Source organism: Ictalurus furcatus, chromosome 18, assembly GCF_023375685.1.
Source record: "Ictalurus furcatus strain D&B chromosome 18, Billie_1.0, whole genome shotgun sequence".
NCBI classification, from domain to species: domain Eukaryota; kingdom Metazoa; phylum Chordata; class Actinopteri; order Siluriformes; family Ictaluridae; genus Ictalurus; species Ictalurus furcatus.
In genome coordinates, this window is record NC_071272.1 from 3,187,282 (window position 1) to 3,204,053 (window position 16,772).

General features: G+C 40.1%; 2 protein-coding genes across 2 annotated transcripts; one reads left to right on the forward strand and one right to left on the reverse strand.

Moving 5' to 3' along the window:
• Positions 1–72: 72 nt before the first annotated feature.
• clic3 (chloride intracellular channel 3) lies at positions 73–8,459 on the reverse strand. The gene is made up of 6 exons (XM_053648369.1): positions 7,142–8,459; positions 6,623–6,732; positions 5,251–5,376; positions 4,954–5,060; positions 3,099–3,274; positions 73–1,473 (listed from the first exon to the last, which is right to left on the reverse strand). Exons 1-6 carry the CDS (start codon positions 7,175–7,177, stop codon positions 1,309–1,311), a joined length of 720 nt encoding a protein of 239 aa, XP_053504344.1. The 5' UTR covers positions 7,178–8,459; the 3' UTR covers positions 73–1,308.
• A 2,266-nt stretch (positions 8,460–10,725) lies between these two features.
• Positions 10,726–16,124, forward strand: fut7 (fucosyltransferase 7 (alpha (1,3) fucosyltransferase)). Its single transcript, XM_053648366.1, has 2 exons — positions 10,726–11,482; positions 15,094–16,124. Exon 2 carries the CDS (start codon positions 15,096–15,098, stop codon positions 16,122–16,124), a length of 1,029 nt encoding a protein of 342 aa, XP_053504341.1. The 5' UTR covers positions 10,726–11,482; positions 15,094–15,095.
• Positions 16,125–16,772: the final 648 nt, after the last annotated feature.

Below are 16,772 nucleotides of genomic sequence, written 5' to 3' on the forward strand. Positions count from 1 at the left end.
TCAGCTCTTTTAGTTCATACAGTGGGAAAGTGCAAATAGGTGCAAATAAAGACGAGCAAGTTAAGACTGACACAATTTATAAGTCACATTTTATTTATTCTTAAAGTTGCTTCAGTGCATCTTTTGGTCTTATTTACAGAATTGAATGGCATGTGTAATCTTGTGAAAGAAAGAAAGACAATACAAATATATATTTATTGTTAATAGAAATTGCCCTAATGGTTTCCATGAAACATTTTCCCACCAGACTACTTGGTCTTCATTCTTGATTCGGTTACAGATCTCGGATATATTCAGTGTGATTGAATTTGTTCATCTTCAGTAAGCTCTTCATCTTGGGGGATGAAGGTGGCAGTGGATCTGGAGAATATCCTGGTAAAGCAGGTGGGAGTACACGCTAGTCGGCTGTCCTTTGGAGTACAACATTCGCTCATTTACACCTATGGGCGATTTAGCATAGTCGATGGACCTACTGGAATGTTTTTTGGACATTGGAAGAAAACCAGTGAACCTTAAGGAAACCCATGTGAATTTGAGGCAAACATGCAAAACCCCACACAGACAGTAAAATCGACCCTGAAACCCTGGAGCTGTGCAACAGCAACACACCCTGCTGTGTCTCTGTGCCGCCCAATTAATTTAATTGTTGTGTCCTAATGGTGTGCAAGCCTTGTGTTGATATCCATGAATGCCTTCTTGAAGAAAGCCTTGCAGTCTAGAATAACTGAAGCAAAGTCTATTGGGCACAGTACATTAAATCACCATTATACAACAGCCTACTACTGCGAGCTCATCACAGAGACCACCAGACACCTGTAGGACACCTTCAAGTCCAACTAGTACTATCAAACTCATATAGAATGATTCACACTCTTAACTTACCACTTAAAACCATTAGGACCATTTCCACAGTGATCAACCCACACACATACCATTAGTAATCATTACAAACCATTATAAAATCACCAGGAACCAACAGAAACCTCAAATGGTTACCATTATGTTTTTCAGCTGAGATTTTATACTGTAAATTGTACAGACAAATGATTCCATGTACAGAGAATATGGCAGTACCGAAAGTAATAATAACAAACAGGCAAACATGTTAATATGAAACAAAGAAGGTAGCAAATACTCAAAGCACATAATATCTCATTTGTACAAAAAAAAAAAAAAAAGAACCTCCACCTACAAACCACAGGTGATTTGAAACCTCTAACATAGAATTGTATTTACGAGACATATGATTCAGGCTTGCCTAGAGCCACTCCATTCGCCAAGCCCCACCCATCCCCTGCTATACTCGATCTACTTGTTGAGATATTTGGCCACAGAATGGTAGGCGAGCAGGATCTCAACGTCATTGGGGCACGTGTAGCGGAACTCGTCCCGCTGGTAGGATTTCTCCAGGTACTTAGTCAGACCAGTGAGGGCTGCAGGGATCCCAAAATCACGATATTTCCTACACACAATCTGAGAAGAAAGAGGACATAAGCAATGCATTAACAAGTGTAATAATAAAAAAAAAAAAGACTTCCATAGGACCAGGAGTGTGGTCCGGTCAGGCTTATTGAGTATACAATATTATTACTCAGTATACACATACAGGACGGTTAAAAATAGTATGTTTACAGTATATATGGGCATATGGCTTTGTCTACACCACTGCATGAGGGTGACTTTTACAAGAAATAATACAAACTGGTTGAACTGAATACCCCCTGCCAAGGAGGAATAATGCACAGACACAATGAGGGACAGCGAGTATAAAAACGCAGCACATATTTTTATACAGTCCTTTCACAAATCACTTGGCAAAGGTTGAAACTGCAGTGTGCTATATATAGGGTTTTACCACAACCACCAGGCCTACAGGTGCTTGCGGAGGAAGCTATCACTCATTTCTTTTTTAGTTAAGCAAATTTTCCCCTCCGAGTGCTTGGTGTTCGATTTGACACTTCATTGTAGGCTTATTTAATCTCTACTACTATTACTAACATGGGACAGGGAGAAGAGGGCAGGGCTTCCAGAGGGTATCAGTTCATATCAGAGAGTTCACTCTGTCAATCATACCAGATTCATATGTTGATTGTCTCGTGCGCAGTTTCGATTTGGTGTATTTTTTGGGCGGTAACTCATACCTAATCTGATGTTAAAATGCGGTGCTGCTACTCAAAATGTGTGAAGGTTGGGAGATCTGTGAAGAGCATCGGATGGGGCGGTGTTTGTTTTGCAGGGTAAGGCTCTGCACTAGTGAAGGTTGAGGTTCAAATCCGAGAAGTGCCAGAGTTTTATTGTTGAGCCCATGAGAAAAGCTCCTAACCCTGAAGTGCTTGGAATGCTCTCAGTGGCAAGTCGGTTTAAATAAAACGCACCGCCAAATGAAGATACAGTGGGGTCCAAATGTCTGAGAGCATTCTTTTCCAATTTAATACAATAATCTTCATTACAAACGATATTACTGACAACAAAAGTAGAATCTTTGAAATGTTTACATGAATTTCAGACTTTCTTAGTATTTGGTGCGTCCCTTTTTGCTTCGGTAACAATGTGAATTCGAGCTGGCACGGACTCCACAGGATTGTGCCAAACCTTATGATCCATCTTAGATTTAGATTTGACATTTGACACTTTAAATCCATCAGTGTTGTCGGAACACATGCTTCAATAGAAGAGATTTGGCACGAGGAAACTCTGACCTTCTGTACAAAGCAGTTAACATGATGAATAGTACAAATGTGCCTAGGAATGGGGAGATAGAAATAGTGCATAATAGAAATTCAAGATATTGACCTAAAACCTTCAGTTTATTTCCAATTTTAAATGAAAAAAAAAAAAAAGAGAAAAGATTTTCAATGTGGGTTGCCACTGTATGTTTTCCCATTCCTCTATCAGCTCTCAAAGACTGCATTACATTTACATGTATTCTTTTGATGCTTTTGTACGGTTTTACAGTTGGGCTTAATAGTTGAGGGTTGAAGGATATACTCAGGGATCCAATAATAGCTTCGTGCTACTTGGAGTCTAGACCCTTAACCACTGAGACACATTGGCCCCGATTATGGCAAACATATTATAAAAGACATAATGTTTAGAACCTTGACAATATGTAGCTTGGGGAGAAGGTTGCAGTCAGCGAGAGTGAGGGAGTCTCCATCCAGGTAGCTTCGGGTGGACTGAGTTACATTCGGGTTCTTATCCAACTCGTATGGAAGAGGGGTGAGTAAGTATTGATCCAGCTTCATCAGACTCTTCAGAAATTTCTTTTCCAGCACTGGAAATACATACAATAGAGGCTAATATGTATACAGATAATTAAAGCAAAAAAAAAAACATTATAAGGTATATTAGTAAGGTTTTGGGTTACCACTAGCTGGCTTGGCATAGATTCTACAAGTCTGGAACACCATTCTTCCAAAAGATATTGCCTCACATTTCCCTCCATTTGAAGATCCTCCAAGAGCACCAGTCCAACATCTCCTACAAGAGTCTAGTTTAGTGGATATCTGGTGGTTGTTTTGATTAGTTTGATTATTTCAGAGAAGGGTGATTATTTTCATCCTCATCAAACCATCCTGTGAGTCCTTGTGTAGATGGGGTATTATCAGTGGTTCCAAATCATACAGGCAAAACACCCTGCCATGGCATAACAGAGCCACTCAGTGTAGGGATCCAGCATTCAGGCCCGTACGGTTCTCTTGATGTACGCAACACATGCGCTCTCACAGTCATCAAGAGTACGCTCACTCATCTTACCATATTATTTTTGTCCTCTATATGAACTGTGGTTTTCGAAGCTCTTAAAGTTGCTTTCATCTTTGGAACAACGTCTTTGTTTAAGCACTATAGCCTACACTACTATAGCCTTCTCTATGTAGTCGTACATGGAAACACCTGAAGAACATTTTGCTTACATTTATATTTGCTCGCACTAAAAATCACGGTCATTAAATGTGCGTATTCAACCACGGTATCCATTAGAATGGTGTTGCAGACTTGTAGAATCTATGCTGAGGTGCATTAAAGCTTTTCTGCTACTGAGGTCATTTTAGTCACTATTCCTATTGAAACAAAGCAGACTTTGTGACAAGATCCTATCCGAATAATGAACCATCTTTTAAAAATTATTTTAAAAAAGCATCAAGATCTTTTCCTCTTTCCATTCTGAACCAAAATGAAATGAGGTTAACCGGGCCTGCTCAGCATTTTTATACACGCCGCAAAGCATGGCATTTTAATTGCTAAAGTGTACAATGTGTTACACTGTTCTTTATTCCAACTAGTTTCTTCACATTTGGCACATGTCTGTATACACACCCACACACATGTTTGTCATATTATCCCTGTAAGGACCTCCCAATGACATATTTATTAATGCAGCTAATTAATGCTATGCCTACACTTAAACCTAACCCTAGTAACCAAAAGGAAAAACGTTTTTCCATGTGAGAACACCTAATCTCAAGTGATCTCCACTCCTCCAATTCTGGTCTCTTAACTGTCCCTCAGACTCGTTTACATACTATGGGTGATTTTCTTTTCTTGGGCCTTTTCTTCTTATGCTCCAAAACCAGAACTCGCTACCATCTGATCTCAGAGAAGCCCAGTCTTTCAGCGTATTTAAGTCTTGTCTTGAAACATTTCTTTAGGATTGATTTTACTTGATGTTATTGAACTATTATTGCTATTAATAATTGAAACTACATTTTTATTATTAACTGTTTTTATACATGCCTATATACTCTTATGTAAAGTGCATTGAGAGGCCTGCTATATAAAGCTTATTGTTGTTATTATTATTATTATTATTATTATTAATCTCTCCAAGAGGTCATAACTGTTAGATATTCCTCATATATGCACATGTATATCCTTATATGGACATTTGGTCCTCATCAAGATATATCAACAACCCCCCCCCCCCCCCAACCATACACACAAACAATTTCTCACTGTCATTAAGTCCAGGGTTGGGGTTTTTAATGTAAGCAGAGAACTTGTGGAAGATATCATCGCCAGCACTGTTAGACTCCTTATAGCGACAGCACAGTTTGGGAAATCTGGAATGACAAACATGCCCACAAGATCATGTCTTTTATCAAGAACATCATTGATGATCTTGTCCTTAAATCTGTCACTGTTTGCAGATAATGTCCTTCATCTATCACAGGCAATTTGTGCAAGATCAATTCTTAGGAATGCCACCATTACAATACAACACATTCCCCAATGGTGCAAGGTGAAACTCACTGTGGGGGTGCCAGAGTCTCTTCCAGAAACTCCTCAATCTTGTTAGTGTCAGTGCGTACCTCTCCATTATAAAGGAGGAATGGGGGCTGAGAGCCTGGAGCAAGGTCCTTCAGAACCTCTGGAGCTCTACAGAAAAAAAAAAAGGTAGATTAAAGGCAGATATTGCCCAGGAACAGGTGATCATTGGAATCATTCTTGAAAAAAGATTCAATCTAGCACCATAAAGGGTTCTTTGGATTGTTCGAAACCTTGAAGGTCACCAACCCTGTTTTTGGCTATCTTCCTTTATAGAGAATTCAACACAGATTCTTCACATTCTCCTACAACAGATAGTTTCCTTTTCAAGAGTGCAAGATTACAAGTAGAACACCTTCAGGGAGATAGAACAATTAAGCATCAAAAATTCTTGAGAGAAAATAGTTTATAAGAAAGTAAACTGACAAATAACATACCACCATAAAGGATTCTTTGGTTTACCCCACTGCGGGAAACATTAAAGATTCAATATAGAATCTATATATTTATAATAAGTTCTAAATTAAAAACATTTAAGGAACTAGAAAAAAAAAATGTAGAGGAACCCTGTATTATAAGCAAGTTTGGTGATTACTGGATTAATTGTATTTAACTAACCAATTTATTGCACCCCCTATGGTTCTTCAGTTTGCCGTTCTAGGGGGACCCTTGAAGATCACCAATCCTGTATCTGATGATCTACTTTTGTAGAGAATACTATTTATCTGAGAATGAAGGTGGCTCTTGCTGATCACTGGGTCCATTCTTAGAAAAAAACGAAACTCTAACACGTAAAGGTGCTACGTGAAGATTCAATATAGTACCATATAGAGAGTTTCATAAGAGGTTCTAAGTGAAACCCCTTTAAGGACCTACCAAGAGCCTTTGAGGAACCCTGTTTTATAAGAGTGTAAAGATTAAAAAAGGCATACCCTCAAGGGTACCCCACCCCAGTGACTTGTGTTTGTATCATGAGGTCACTGGCTATTAGTTTTCTTCCGAGAATGAAACTGGCGGTTTGGTGATCACTGGGATCATTCTTAGAAGCAAAACAAAAGATTAGATCTAGCACCTAAATGGTTCTTCAGTGTGCCCTAGTGTGCCCTAGAATAGATTCCAAGTAGAAGATCTAGAACCATTAATCATCCAAAGAGTTTATGAGGAACCAGGGGACCCAGCCTAGCTTCTGGAGATCTACCAGACTGGCTATAATATTTACATGTGGCTATAATTTCCAGAAACCACTTATTATCAGGTATGTTAGAGTAGGGCTGGGACTAAACTCAGTAGGGCGGTAGCGACGTTGAACACTAATGCCCTCTTTAATGATTGCGTAATCACTGAGTATTTCTCTTACCTCTTCATGTCCACTGTGGTGAGGGTGAAATTAACCCCCTTAAGCCAGAGAATCATGAAGAGCCGCTGACAGAATGGACAGTTGCCAACTCCTTCACCATCATCACTTGCCTGTGGGGGGAAAAAAAGAGTGATTTCTTTAAAAAAAAAAAAAATGGCTTGATCTGAAAATCAGATATCATATAGCAAGAGCTGGTGTTTTCACAGGTTTTCTATAACAATAAAATGGCTGCATTGAGTGTGGCTTGTTTTTTGGGGGTTTCAGTCTTCTCCAGAGCTTAGTCATTCCAAATATTGTTGACAAATTGTGGGATTTTACCACAGGTTTGTCAGGAAGTGCAGGTTTTTACACCAAGTCTTGGAAGTAAACAAGCCTCAAACCAACAAGTAAACAAACCTTTTTTTTTTTTAAAGGATTACTCATACAATACGATCCATTCCCATTACAAACCCAGCCAATGTAACATTGTCAAAACTTACAACCGCTTTCACTGGAAAATAGAAAAGTACAAACTCTGACCTTGATGAAGAGCTCAATCTTTGGTGCCTCCGCCATGTCTCTGGTTCTGCGTCCTCACCTCCTGTGGTCTTTCAGCTGTCAAACCTTTACTAGCCAACCTAGGAGAAACGTTTACATCACTGTGTCCAAATAGGCTCAATTATCCACTTAAGTCCAACGATCGTAGTCAAACGGTAGTCCTTGAGGATCGATGAGTTTAAAATCCCGAGCAGCACTTTTAATTCAAAATACAAAAACGACACTTGTCTCTTTCTCAATCGGTACTCGGTTTACGCTGCTCCTTTTTTTTTTTGTTGCTCTCTATCTTGCCAGTTCAATCGGAGTCTATTCGCTGCGTCTCTCGCCACACCCGATGAGCATTCCCACTGGACTGACCTGTCCAACCTGTCTTATTCTCAATGACATTCTCTCATTCTCTCACTCTAGCTCCAGTCCCTGACATGCCTTAAGATATATCAGTGCTCTCCTACTGTCGCTCTGTCACAACACTTCCACAAAGAAAGCTTGTACTAGATGGATCTTTTACTACTAATGTTTATCTCCCTTACTGTCATTGTAAGAGCTTTTAACTCATGGCAAGTTATTATAATTTTTTTTAACTCTTAACTCTCTTAGTGACGTATATGGAAGACATAATAATCACACCAACCATGATAACACACATGGCTTTCCATAGGGGTTAATGCTAATATGCTGATGACATCCTGTGTAATCTGACACCAAACTGCAGTTAAAATATAGGCCAGATTCCTAAATACACCTCATTTTGTGTTTCTAACTTCTGAGGTAAAAAACAAAAAACAAAACAAAAAACAAAGATGAAATCGCATAAGGAGCTGCCGATGATGTACACACTTACATACAGCGTAAGACGGCACTGTGTAAAGGCGTGAGATCTTGTGGGGCCATCAGTACCCTGTTGTCGAACTGTGAATACTGCCCTCAAGGTGCAGCAGTTTCTACATTTTTAACAGCTGTCTCATTTGTTACACTGAACCAGGAAAAATACACGAGCTGGGCATAGAAAGAAAAACGTGACTCAATAAGCAATAAGGTGTGACAACCCAATTAAGAGGAAAATACAAGTAGGAACATGCATAAGTCTTAAGGCAAGACACCACAGGCCGGGATCATTTTAAAACTTTTTCAGAAATGTCCCTTTATTTATGGACATGAAGCTTTGTCTAATTAAATATGCATAAAAGTACACGCTTAGTAAAACCAAATGTCTAGTATTCGCGTACACCGTCCTTCCCAATTTTAAAAACAAACCTAAAATACCACCTTTTCTGACATATGCATCTCTTACTGTGTGCACTATATCTGTTTTATCTCATAGTTGTATAATATGCAGTTTTTCTTTTTATTTTTTTCCTTTTAATTTATTGAGGGGTTCGATTCCCACCGTGGTCCTGTGTGTGCGGAGTTTGCGTGTTCTCCCCGTGCTGCGGGGGTGATCTCCGGGTATTCCGGTTCCCAGTCCAAAGACATGCATGGTAGGCTGATTGGCGTGTCCAAAGTGTCCGTAGTGTATGAACGGGTGTGTGAGTGTGTATGTGAGTGTGCCCTGCGATGGATTGGCACCCTGTCCAGGGTGTACCCCGCCCTGTGCCCGATGCTCCCTGGGATAGGCTCCAGGTTCCCCGTGACCTGAAGCGGTACCGAAGATGGATGGATATAATGAAAATGTCTGTTTGTTACTCACAATGAAAAGCAAGACTATTACAATATAGCTTGTTGGAAAATCTTTCTTGTTTTTTTTTTCTTCCATCCAAGAGAACACAACATTGCTGCAGACTAAGTACACCCCTTCATGGCAGCGGTATTCCCTAATGGCACTGTCCTCTTTCAGCAGGATAACGCTCCCTGCCACACTGCACAAATTGTTCAGGAACGGTCTGAGGAACATTGAGGGTTCAAGGTGTTGACTCGGCCTCCGAATTCCCCAGACCTCAGTCTGATCGAGCGTCTGTCGGATGCGCTGGACAAACAAGTCCGATCCACGGAGGCCGCACCTCGCAACTTAACTTACAGGACTTGAAGTATCTGCTGCTAACGAATTGGTGCCAGATACCACAGCACACCTTCAGAGGTCTTGTGCAGTCCATGCCTTGAAGTTTCAGGGCTGTTTTGATGGTCCTACAGAATATTAGACAGGAGGTTTTAATACATGTAAAAAAAATACAGTGTGGCTTCAAGTCTTTCCGGTTTTGTAAAGGCTAATGTGGTCTTTTGCTGTTCTACACCATCTACCTCGAGTTGCTTTTCTCCCCAAACATGGTTGTAAAAAGTGGATATTTGACTTGCCGTAACCTTCCAGTCAGCCATAACCAGTCTGGCAATTCTCCTCTGATCTCTCTCTTCAACAAGACGTTTTCAACCCACAGAACTGAAGCTCACCGGATAGTTTTTTGCCTGTTTGTTTTTCACACCATTCTGCGTCAGTTCTACAGACTGCTGTGTGTGAAAATCCCAGGAGATCAGCAGTTTTTGAAATAGTCAAACCAACCTGGCACCACCAACCAAGCCCCTGAAGATCTAAAGTCACTGAGATCATATTTTTCCCTCATTGTGATGTTTGATGCGAACATTAAATGAAACTCTTGACCTGTATTATGTATTAGGTATAAAGGTATACCTTATAACGTAGTTGGTGAGTATGTATGCCCGTCTCATGTTGGTGCGACTATCAATTTTATTGTATATAAGTGTATACTCTATTCAAAGGCGGTTCTTTTTGCCATTTTGTCTTTATTAAATGCGACCATCAAAATCGAACAAACCCTATCAATAAGGTGTTATTTAAATTTCAATTCCACCGACGCATTTTACTCCAGTCCTGAAACTATGCTGTCATTTGAACCTCTGCCTTTAACAAAATCAAAGAAAAAAAAAATGGTGTACTTTTGATATGATAAGTCTACATGAGTTTATATATATATTGAATCGTAAGTACTAAAATGCTCGAGTGCTTTGTGAATGTATTGTTTTTATATTTTAACTAGAAAGCATTATATCAGTATATTTTTAATGATACATTATACAAATATTTTTCTGCACAATATATACCTTTTTTTTTTTGTACTGGCCCTTTAATTCAGCGTGAGCAGAAGTAGGGGGGGGGGGGGATGTGTTGCTGGGGAACCCCAGAGATTACAGACATTACAAACTGCAGTTTTGTCATCATTCCACACAAGAGACATCATCTTTACACCCAGCACGAAATCCATGTTTCTTTTGATTGACAGGATATAACCGGCCCTGATCGTCGGATGTTTTTAATCTATCGGCCGATACCGATTATCCGCCGATACATCGGTGCATCTCTACTCAGCATACATTCATAAGACTTGAAAGGATTGGAATGGTTAAGGTTACAAATTGAGGGTTGTAGTCTTACTTCCCATCATTTGCCAAGTTTGATTGAAATCTGCTTGCTGCTTCTGATGAAAAGAAAGCTGTCAAGCATGACAAATGATGTTTGTGCTAATCAGGAACTAAAATCAGAAACGACCACATCGTCGTATCAGCTGAATGAATCACCTGATATGTTCGTGGTGTGTAATCTGTTCAGGAACCGAGAGTGAACAAAGCCCCTCCTCGATTCGAGGACTAGTCAGGCAGTCTTGTATGACTATAGGATTGAATCTATGGGATGGAGAGGGGATTATCACTGTTCTGGAGGCACTGACTTGGTTAATGCTTGAAGTAAAACATTGAGGAACATCACTAGCTTGTGGTTTTTCTTTTTCACTGAGATGGATGTGGCTTATACACATAAATAACTAAACCGCACAAGCTGGTTTAATCCAAGCCACATTTCTTCCAACATTTTGATCTCTGTACCGTGCAGAACATGTTGCCCTATCGTCAAACCGCTGTACCTTATTTTAGGATGTTATTTAGTGAAGCATGACAGGCTGGTTTAAGTTTGAAATTAGAGTATACTTCCTCAACGAACCAAACCTCCGTTATCACGGCACTACTGAGGAAAGATGACAAATGACTGATACATCCAAACCACATCATTCTCCAAACATCCTCACTGGATTACCACTCATCACAATGTCATTGCAATGTCCTCTCTTGTTGTCCTGAAACGGTTAATCAAATCTGTGAAGATATTTGGGTAAAACTGAGAAGGGGAGGAGAAAATGGGAAAGACAGCGAGTGTGACAACAGGAAACGCTCGTCTCTCTGTAGTTTCCTACTGAATGTGTGACAGCTCTGCCCTCCACCTTGTTTCCACATAACTAAGACGCGGTCAGACTAATGCACATTTTAAATCAGCATTCTGAGCCTCATGCAGCATCTTCGCAGAGAAACCACGTCCTCTGCAAGGTAAGCATGCACTCAGCATGAACCTCAAGCCGTGCGTCCTCTACAAGATGTTTCGCATTAACCTCAGCTTGCTGAGATCTTTTTCCAAGCCACATTTTAATTTGTCTTTAGACACTGATTTGTACTATATCGAGGTCCTGAAACGTCTTTTAAGAAATTGTTGAACCATCCTGATCTCTGAAGATGCAGATAAAACTAGTGTTATCAGGATGAAAGGAACTGGCTGGAGATATAGTGCATTTAACCTATCAAAAGAGCTGGAAGACATTCATACATGCAGGCACCAATAGTTAATAATCTGGTGAATCATTATTTGGGGCAGAGGTTGTTTAGTACAAGTATGACTAAAGGTATACACATGCTTCTGGAAAAGTTTTAGCTCTTGATCCATTAGAATATTAAATTTAAACATTTAAATTTTTTTTAGTTAAATAGAAGCCAATGCAAATATTGACACAAAGTCTTTATTTACATCAATAGTGTAACTGGGAAAAAAAATTAAAATGCAATGCAATTTTGACTTCCGGCGTATGTTAGGTGTGTAGTACGAAAACAAATACATTACTCGGAATGAACAGATAACGCTTTCTAATCGAGATGCACAGACGTATCGGCCGAGAATCGGTATCGCTATAGTTTACCATATAGTTATAGTTTACCATATACCATATAGTTTATATCCAATGATCAGGGCCGATTATATCCTGTCAATCAAAAGAGGGTGGGAAAACACATGGATTTCGTGCTGTGTGTAAAGATGATGTCTCTCATGTGGGATTATGACAAAACTGCAGTTTTGTAATCTCTGTAATCTCTACGCTGCTAAAAATTTTACCCCCGCCGCTCTCGCTGCTGAATTAAAGCGCCAGTACGCCGTTGAAAGATTGAAATGATGAGTGACAAAAAAGTAACATACTGCACAGAAAGATATATATTTGTAGAGTCGTATATTTCATATGCAGTTAATGTTAATGAGTTAATATCATCAAAAAAAGGTTTATATTAGGCCTATATGGTACCAGTTTGATGTTCAGTGATGAAGTAGAAACGCTTGTGTTTGTGGAGAGTGAATGTGAGACGATCAGGAGGTTGTTTTTTTTGTTTTTTTTTAGTATTCAGTCAATGTTAATATGAATGAGTAACACTCAGTAAGTTAAGAAATCTTGCTGTAATCTTCAGCATTGAGTTCCTATGTGAATGTTAATTAGAACCATGTGTTTTGTGTTTATGAGACCGGTTACTGTGAAACAACTTGCTGAAAAGGAGAGAATGAAGTTTTTCTTTGCATTCGGAATTCAGAACTGGGGAATTAATTGTCGTTTTATCATTTAAAAGAAGGTATAAAAGGCAGAACTATGGGTATCGGCTGCTTTCACTCTGAATGATAGGTCACCGCTAGAGAAATTTAGTATCGGTGCAGCTCTACTTTCTAAACAGATACGATAAGGAGGTGCAAAACAGTCGCAGAAGTGAGAGTTATTTTTACTTTCATACAAGACATAAAGACCCTAAGAATGCACCGCTGAGTGTAACGTTTGTATGATTTCGTCCGTTGCCTGGTGAGGGTCGAGTTAAATTGGACTGGTAGTGTGTTCATAATTTGGGAAATGCAACCAGCTAAAGTCGTTCGAAAAAACAAAGCTGGCACAGAAATAACTGCATGGAAAAACGGTCTCATGCATCTCTCTACTCGAAACCAGTTAATACAGAGAGAATTCACAGGGCGTGCTAACAACGCTGGATTTTCTACCCCTGGGGCTTTTGCAGCACAGTCATGTGGTTCATTTTTAAAAAATTAAATAATAATAATAATTAAAAAAAGACTCCCTGTTGTGGTTTGGAGCACTGAATAGATAAATCTGCATAAATATGACGAAAAACATCATCAGATTATCACACGAGTCCTCAACGTAGACAAAGAGAACCCAATTAAACAATTGAGACGAAAAATATTATACTTGATCGTTTATTTATTGTGGAAAATGATCCATCACATATCCGCGAGTGGCAAAAGTACGAGAACCTCTAGGATTAGCGGATAGGTTTATGAAAAATTAGAGTCAGGTGGTTTTTAATCGACGTGGTGATCGGGTGTGAGCGAGCGTCCCGTTTTATTTAAAGAACAGGGATCTGTCGGAGTCTGGTCTTCACAGTGCATGTTTGTGGAAGTGTATCATGGCATGAACAAAGGAGATTTCTGGAGGTCCTCAGAAAAAGAGTTGGAAAAGGTTAAAAAAAAAAAAAAAAACCCCATCTCTATAGAGTTTGGACTCCACCAATCCACAGTCAGAAAGACTGAGTAGAAATGGAGGAAATTTAAGACCATGGTTACCCACTTCAAGAGTGGGGACCAACCCTGATCACTCGAAGAGCAAGACACAAAGGATCCCAATAATCTAAGCGACTAAAGGCCTCTCTCACGTTGGCTAATGTTAATGTTCACGGGTCGACCCTCAGGAGAACACTGAACAACAATGGTGTGCATGGCAGGGTTGCAAGGAAAAACACACCGCTCTCCAAAAAGAACATGGCAACCTGTCTGCAGTTTGCTAAAGATCATGTGGACAAGCCTGAAGGTTATTAGAAAAATGTTTTGTGGATGGATGGATGGATGGGACCAAAATACAATTTTTTGTTTTAAATGAGAAGCGTTATGTTTGGAGAAAGGAAAACACTGCATTCCAGCATGAGAACCTTATCCCATCTGTGAAACATGGTGGTGGTAGTATCATGGTTTAGGGCTGTTTTGCTGTATCTGGACCAGGACGGCTTGCCAGCATTGATGGAACAATGACTTCTGAATTAAAGCAGTGAATTCTAAAGGAAAATGTCAGGACGTCTGTCCATGAACTGAATCTGAAGAGATGCAGCAAGACAACGATCTTAAGCACACGAGTCATTCTACTAAAAATGATTAAAGAAGAATAAAGGTAATGTTTTGGACTGGCCAAGTCAAAGTCCTGACTTTAATCCAATAGAAATGTTGTGGAAGGACCTGAAGCAGGCAGTTCATGTGAGGAAACACACCAACATCCCAGAGTGGAAGCTGTTCTGTACTGCGGAAGGGGCTAAAACTCCTCCGAGCCGGTGTGCAGGACTGATCGCCACTTACCGGAAACGCTTAGCTGCAGTTATTGCTGCACAAGTGGGTCAAACCACATACTGAAAGCAAAAATTCACACACTTACCACTCACATATGTGATGGCAGATCATTTTCCTCACTAAATAAATGACAAGTATAATATTTTTGTCTCATTTGTTTAATTGGGTTCTCTCCATCTACTTTTAGGACTTGTGTGAAAATCTGATGCCGTTTTAGGTCACATTTCAACTTTTAAGCAGCCCTGTATGCATCATATATATTTTGTATGACATATGCACCACTGATAAGGCAGAGTTCTGCTACTTGGTTTGATGGACCCACCCCTAATCTGACTCATCACAGGAAATTCCTGAAAGACAGGACACTGACAAAACCTTCTGACAAAAAAAAGCTTCTACTTGAAGAAAGTTATTCATGAAATGACCAAGCAATCTAATTTCAGGCAAACCACCCCCCAAAAAAAACCAAACCCATTTCTAATACAAATACCCTTCTGTCTCTTTTCAGGAATGATGCTGAACCTGAGGTTGAACAAAAAGAACTTCCTTCTAGTCATCGGTCTTGGCTGCATCTTTGTGAGCTTGCAGAAGATGCCTCGTTTTCATTTTCGTGACAGTGGAAAGAAAACCACTGTTACAATTCTGCTGTGGTACTGGCCTTATCAGATTCCCTACAGCCTGGAGGGTGACAAATGCCTGAAGAATTATAACATCTCTGGTTGTCACCTGGTGGATAATCGCACAAGCTATTCCGACGCCGACGTTGTCGTCTTCCATCATCACGACCTGAAGATACGCGGCCAGACGCTTCCGCTCCATTTACCTCGACCAGTTCACCAGAGGTGGCTCTGGCTGTCTCTGGAAGCACCAGAAAACAATGGGAATTTAAACCAATATGCTGGGATCTTCAACTTGACCATGTCTTACCATCCTGGTGCAGATGTTACAGTACCATATGGGGAGATCGAAGAGAAAGACGGCGACACAGCGACCGATGATTTTGTCATGCCGAAGAATAAGACCCATCTGGTGTGTTGGGTGGTCACTAACTACAAGAATCATCACAGGAGATCTAGCGTGTATCAACAGCTTAATAAGATCCTCCCCGTGCAAGTGTACGGTCGCGCCATGAGGAAGCCACTGAACCAAAGTGCGTTGCTGCCCACGATTTCCCGTTGTTATTTTTACCTTGCTTTTGAGAACTCCGAGTCTCCGCACTACATCACTGAGAAGCTCTGGCGAAACTCCTTCATGGCTGGAACAGTGCCTGTAGTACTGGGTCCACCACGAAGCCACTACGAGGCTGTCGCACCACCACATTCATTCATCCACATAGACGACTTTGACTCCATAGCGAACCTGGCCACGTTCCTAAAAGAACTAGCTGGAGACTCAAAACGCTACAGGTCTTACTTCTCCTGGCACCAAAACTACACTATCAAACTATATACAGATTGGAGAGAGAGGCTATGTAAGATCTGCCAAGTTTATGACAAGCTTCCTTACCATAAAATACACCACAAATTACCTAGATGGTGATTAACGTGCCCCAATCTTCTCCATATACCGTTCACTTTATTGCCCAGGTACGGAAACCCCATCCTATCGGGAAAGTCTAGTAGTAAAGGAGCTGCATCAAGTCATTCGCAGCTTAAGAATAAATACCTTTGCAAAGGTGCAAGAGGAAATTTTGAAGAAACTGAAACTACAAGCAGAAACCCCAATTTCCTCCCTCTTTAAAAAAAACACAAGTGTTTGAAGAGCGTTGAGAAGTCTGTACCGGATGTGCCAGTCCAACCACTCTCACTCAGTGAACCAACCCCCTCCTTCCCGGTTTCTACCTAGCTCTTTTATATAAAAAAAAAAAAAAAAAAAAAAATCACATCATTCAAGCATTCTCAACATGACGTTTAATTTCAGATTCAGAAAATATTCCCCCACCTACACCAATGTGTTCAACCAGTCATAAACATCCGCTTCTTTAAAAAAAAAAAAAAAAAAAAAAAAAAAGCCACCTGATCATTTATACCCTCTAAAAAGGCTGTAATTCATGAAGCATTCTTCTGTAAGGACAAAAACAGCAGACTTGAACCGTCAAAAGGAATCGTTTTAATTGTTAAACACCAAGTGAGGAAATGTACTGTCAATTTTCAGGGATAAAACCTCACTGCACCTCGGCAATAAATT

Coding starts and splice junctions, on each gene's coding strand:
- clic3 (XM_053648369.1), bottom strand. CDS start 7,177: ATGGCGGAGGCACCAAAGATTGAGCTCTTCATCAAG. Junction 6,733..7,141: donor AGATTGAGCTCTTCATCAAG/GTCAGAGTTTGT, acceptor TTCCCCCCACAG/GCAAGTGATGATGGTGAAGG. Junction 1,474..3,098: donor CCAAGCTACATATTGTCAAG/GTTCTAAACATT, acceptor CTTTCTTCTCAG/ATTGTGTGTAGGAAATATCG.
- fut7 (XM_053648366.1), top strand. CDS start 15,096: ATGATGCTGAACCTGAGGTTGAACAAAAAGAACTTCCTTCTAGTCATC.